We start from the raw sequence: 5,605 nt of genomic DNA on the forward strand, positions 1-5,605 counted from the left end.
ATTAAAGCTTCTTGTCAGAAAGTATTATTAAGCTACATGCGTCTGTTTGCTCAGGAAGCAGGAGTAAATATGCAACTTCGCGAACCCACTGGTCTTATTTAAAACATTGCTTAGCCGTCATCTATGTAAATTGTGCGTTTATTTCAAGAGCTTTTCTATTCAACAATGTTACCAACTCCCTCGTTTCAGATCTTCCCTATTACATTGGTATCTATAGTTAGTATTTTATGGTAATCTAGTATTATTTTTAATCTAGTATTTTGTTGTATGATCGTTGCTTGCCGACTTGTAGGGGGTAATTTGTTAGCGATTATCAGCTGTGCTACGCCCCTGCTCGCACCTTTCGATAGTCGGCATCGCAACGACCATAGAAAACAAAACAAACAGTGAGATGACCAAACATCGCCCGCGTTGAAGCGCTGTAGGCCTTCAATTAATGGGAAGAGGTGCCAGATGATGTACTGATCGTTTGTATACGCCTTGCTTGGTTTTTACTAGAGCAACGCGCACCTTGCTATCCGATCCGTGCGTTACTTCGGTGACTCTGCCGAGCAGCCACTTCTGGGGCGGTAAATTGTCCTCTTTGATGACGACGATGGTTCCTGGTAGAATGTTGGCCGATTCCTTTGTCCACTTAACTCTTTGCTGCAGCCCCGCTATGTAGTCACGGGACCAGTCTCGCCAAAACCGTCGCTTGATGGCTGATATAAGCTGCCAGCGTTGTAGATGAGTTAGGTCGTCGTCCGGCTGAGGAGGTGCCGATCCTGGGGGTAGAGCAGCGAGCGTGGTGCCTACCAGAAAGTGGGCTGGAGTAATAGCCTCTCCGTCGTTAGGGTTGCTGCTGTCAGCTACTAGCGGACGCGAGTTAAGCACTGCTTCCAATTCAACCAGGATCGTCTGGACTTCGTCCTCCTTCAGCAAGGCGTTTCCGACGGCCCTCGAAAAGAGGTGTTTGGCGGACTTGACGGCGGCCTCCCATAGGCCCCCGAAATGAGGCGACCGGGGCTGAATGAAGACGAACTCAACCTGGTGATGGACGCCGTACGTTCCCAGTGTGCTGCGGACATCGGAGGCCATCTCCTGAAGCAGCCGTGAGGAACCAACAAAATTGGTTGCATTGTCGCAGTACAGTCGATTGAGCGGGCCGCGCCGCCCAACAAATCTGCTGAGACAGAGGATAAATGAGTTAGAAGTGAGATCCTTCAACAGTTCTAGGTGAACCGCTTTCGTTGAAAAACATATGAATACTGCGACATACATTTTTAAAGCTGCCTTGCCACGCACTCCTAGCGACACTCGGATTGGACCGAAGAGATCGACTCCGCTTATTCTAAAGGGTCGACTGATTCTGACACGGTCAAGAGGCAGGTTTCCCATTATTTGCGACATTAACCGTGGCTTATACCGGAAACAGTGCGTGCATCGGCGCACAACAGCACTGCACTCGCGTCGTGCATTGATCAACCAAATTGTCTGCCGAAGCAGGCCGACTAGGGCTCGTGGTCTTGCATGGCAATTATCATAGTGCAGGTGCTCGATGTACAATTTGACAAAACGATTCCCTTTAGGCATTAATATTGGGAATTTGGCACTGGGTTCTAGATCCGCGTGCGCTAGTCGACCGCCCACCCGCACCAATGTTAAAGTACGGGTTCCGAAAGTTTCGTTGCTGATAAATGGGCTAAGTTTTTGGTAAGAACTGGGTAATGGCAAATTTTTCTTTAATTTATTGAATTCGTCTGCAAACGATTCACGCTGAACAGCCTGCGCGATATAAGAGAACGAAAAACTAAGCTCGGTGGCTGATAGGACGTGGTCGTTCCACAATTTCCAGGCCCTGCCGTAAACAAAACGAAAGATAAATGTTGTAATTCTCACAACCTTCACATAGGAAGAAGAACTTTCAACTACTTGTAGCAGCGGATGATTTGAGACAACAGCAACCGTATGGGCGATTACTGACGGTTTCATTTCGAGTTGGCTTTCGAGGGGCATGTCAGCCAAGTGCTGATTATCGTATCGGCGTCTTCTCCAATAAGGACTTCTGACTCGGCGACCTGTCGTTCGTTGGGGGTACAATTCGACGCCCACTTAGCCAAGACGAACCCTGCGGAATCTAAAATCTCTGTGATTTCCCCAACAATTTCCTTAACTCACGGATGGAATCGGCCCCTGTTAACAAGTCATCGACGTAAAAGTCATTTGCTAGAGCCTGTGAAGCTAAGGGAAGAGAATCGGAGTAGATCTCGATAAGCTGCTTCAAACACCGTATTGCAAGGAAAGGAGCACTTGCCGTACCATACGTAACGGTGTTAAGCCGATAAATTTGTAGAATGTCTTGCGGGGTCTCACGCCATACAATTAACTGGAACTTTCTATGGGCCTCATCTAATACCACTTGTCTGTACATTTTAGTAATGTCTGCCGACATAGCAAATTTATGGAACCGGAATTTAAGCAGGCTCGTTGGGTATCTTATTATCTGTAGCCTCCATGTGACCGAGAGCTAAGTATTCCTTCATAAACTGGATATACAACGAATGATTTGTTGGGTTCCCTTTCATACGCCGTTCTAAGGACAGAAACCGTCGTCGTGCAGTTTCATACGAGGAACCGAGACACGAAGGACTCGATTTGAAAGGCAGGCTAACTACAAATTTTCCTGTAGAGTCACGCGAGACGGTGCCAGCAAACGATTTTTCACTCAACACTTGATCAGAGGTATAGATCTGCTATTTTGTTAAATCGGGTATTTTTTCAATTTCCCAGAACTTCCTTAGCGTGTGATCCAAATTGTTGTCCTCAGTAGCTACTAGAGTGGAGTATGAGATACATCGTGCGGGCGGATTTTCTTTATAGGTCCCTGACGCTACCCAGCCAAAGACAGTATTTTGTAGAGTTTGACCTGAGTGCTTGTGACGTATTTATCCTTCCCTAAGCAAGTCGAAAAACAACTCAGCGCCGATCAGCATGTCGACGCGTTTGGGCTTGTAAAAGTAAGGGTCTGCTAAGGAGATAGCATTACGAATCCAATCGGAAGATATTGCGGTTGCTTCTGGACGATACCCTGAGATCGACGGTAAAATTATGCATTCAACTGCCGCTTCGAAGGAGTTTAATCGCGACCCAATTGTCGTCTGGACTGCGAAGCTAGCTGAACACGCGGAATTTCCAATGCCTGAGAATTTAGCCTCATGCCGGTACCGTTTTATTTGCAGATTATTTACTAATTCCTCCGTAATAAAATTAACCTGTGACCCTGAGTCTAGCAAAATCCTAGCGCACAGCTTGGCTCCTGACTGACTTTGAACCTCGACAAGGGCCGTTGCAAGTAAGACCTGATCTACCTTTTGGGGCATAGGCTGACTAACCGAGGCACTTAGTGACTTTTGGGCTACCTGATTGTCAATAGGCGATGACAATTGATTGCCCGACGGTACTTGGGAGGTTGAGGTATACCGGTGTAGAAGTGTGTGATGAGCCTTCGTACAAATTCGACAACGAGATGACTGGCATGTTGCGACACTATGTCCTCTGCGTAGACAATTGATGCAAAGTGGTGCATTCTTTGCGAACTTGAACCGAGCTTCTATCGAGATATTAGCGTAAGATGTACAACTCTGAATGAAATGGCTGTCTGACTTGCAGAAGCAACATTTAGACTTAAGTTCTTCGACAGGTCGAGAAACTGCTAATGCCGCTTTGCTATATCTGGACTTGTTCCCTAGCTGTCCCTGTTTGGGAGCTTTTCTGCCTGTCGTGGATTCCTCAGCCGCTAAGTGTTGGTATCGTTTATTAAGCGCCTCTGAGCAATCTTTCCATAACGGAATAGAATCGTAACTAAGTTGCTCTTCCCATCGCGACCGCGTTTTGGGATCTACTCTAGACAAGACGATGTGAATTATCATTGCGTTGGCGAGAGTTTTCTCGTTGCCGAGCGAGAGAAGAGATTCATTATAGCAGTTACAGTGTCGATAAGGGATCGCAACGCCTAGGCGGATGGCGCTTGCATTGTTGGGATTTCAAACAATCGAGAGATACTTTTAAAGTATATTAGGCACGGATTATCATAAACCCTGACCAAGGCCGCATGGGCCTTTGCGTAATTTGCTTCTGTGATCTGGTTAGCCTTTACTGTTCCTAAGGCTTCCTTCTCTAAACAGGATAACAGATGATTAAACTTTTCAACATTTGATAGAGATTCGTCATCGTGAACTAAGCTGTTAAATAAACCTATAAAATTTTTGAACTCGGCATAGTTGCCGTCGAACTTTGGGAGTTTCATTTGTGGTAGTATTCTGCTGTGACTTGCTGAAGAATTTAAACTACTATTATTTGCGAAGGTAGAATGATTTCTTTCTCCTTCGGGCCGGTTACAATTTGACATTAATAATGCCTTTGCGGATACACATAATTCTTCTAACTCCTCTCTACATGCTAATTCATTATTAATTGCCTCTAATTGTTGTTGCAACTCGAACGCCTTTTCGATGTATCCATTTAAAATACCTAAACGACATTCCATTTCGCAAGCATTAGGGGGAGTTACTTCTCAATTCTAATTATATGATTCTTATTCCGCTCAAGCTGTTCCAGCAATTCGTTTGTGTCGTCCTCCGCTGAGGGAGTTCTGCTAAAACGTTTCCGACTTCCACCCATTGTGACTAGCAACTTCCCGTTTTTAGATTATTTCTAACAAGCAAATGCCAATGCAATGCTGCTGGTAGCGATAGAATGTCTGCACTGTCCCACCGTACTAAAATTCTCAGCCAGACTATGCGCGATTGGAGCAAGGAAGGCGAAAAGACCGACACAACCAAAGAGCGCGCGAAGATTGGGGCAAGGCAGATTAAGCAAGACCGAATGTGTGTGTGTGTATGTGTTGGGTATGGGCCTTCCCTGCAAGCATTTTCTATCGCGGAAGGCACTATTAAGTGACTTCTAGAAGATGAAAACGATCGTCCGCGATATCGCATTCGGATCGCGGAAGTGACTCCCGTCGGGAAGAAATGTGCCACTTCGGCGATACTTCTGGAAGTGTCGCCGAAGTCACTTCTGGAAGTGACGCCGAAGTGACTCCGAGAAGTGTCGCCGAAGTGGCACATTTCTTCCCGACGGGAGTCACTTCCGCGATCCGAATGCGATATCGCCGAAGTCACTTCTGGAAGTGTCGCCGAAGTCACTTATGGAAGTCACTCAAAAGTGACTTTACATATGCTTGTAGAAGATACCTAGAAGAGTCTTTCCCAATTGGAAAATCTTGAATAAAAACATATTTTTTTTTACTTTTAATATTTTGCATTTATTTTTTGTATACGTGCTTTGTCCGCTTGTATACACGGTCCATGGCATGTAGGAAATTTTGCTGAACAATGTTATTTAGGTCCAGCTCCGTCGACATAAGAAATTTACTTATAACCATTTCTAAAAGAAACAGAAACCAAAATTGTTTTTTGTTCACTCTAAGTAAAAATGAACTAGAAGACATTACCTTTTACAATGAAATATGTTGAGAATCGTTGGATGCTGGGTTTCTCCGCAGTTACACGCCAAGTAATGTCCACAGCTAGCTTGTCCGTAAAAAGATTTAAATAATCGTACATCT

At 45.3% G+C, this 5,605-nt stretch overlaps 1 protein-coding gene across 1 annotated transcript; it reads right to left on the reverse strand.

The window, feature by feature from the left end:
* Positions 1-348: 348 nt before the first annotated feature.
* LOC119561797 lies at positions 349-1,485 on the reverse strand. The gene is made up of 2 exons (XM_037875280.1): positions 1,259-1,485; positions 349-1,162 (listed from the first exon to the last, which is right to left on the reverse strand). Exons 1-2 carry the CDS (start codon positions 1,387-1,389, stop codon positions 430-432), a joined length of 864 nt encoding a protein of 287 aa, XP_037731208.1. The 5' UTR covers positions 1,390-1,485; the 3' UTR covers positions 349-429.
* Between the last annotated feature and the right edge of the window lie 4,120 nt (positions 1,486-5,605).

This window comes from Drosophila subpulchrella, unplaced genomic scaffold (assembly GCF_014743375.2).
Source record: "Drosophila subpulchrella strain 33 F10 #4 breed RU33 unplaced genomic scaffold, RU_Dsub_v1.1 Primary Assembly Seq37, whole genome shotgun sequence".
Taxonomy (NCBI): domain Eukaryota; kingdom Metazoa; phylum Arthropoda; class Insecta; order Diptera; family Drosophilidae; genus Drosophila; species Drosophila subpulchrella.

Excerpts from the sequence above, each read along its gene's own strand:
- LOC119561797 (XM_037875280.1), bottom strand. The coding sequence starts at position 1,389 with ATGTCGCAAATAATGGGAAACCTGCCTCTTGACCGTGTCAGAATCAGT. Across the intron at positions 1,163-1,258 it reads GGCAAGGCAGCTTTAAAAAT|ATTTGTTGGGCGGCGCGGCC; the intron begins GTATGTCGCAGT and ends CTGTCTCAGCAG.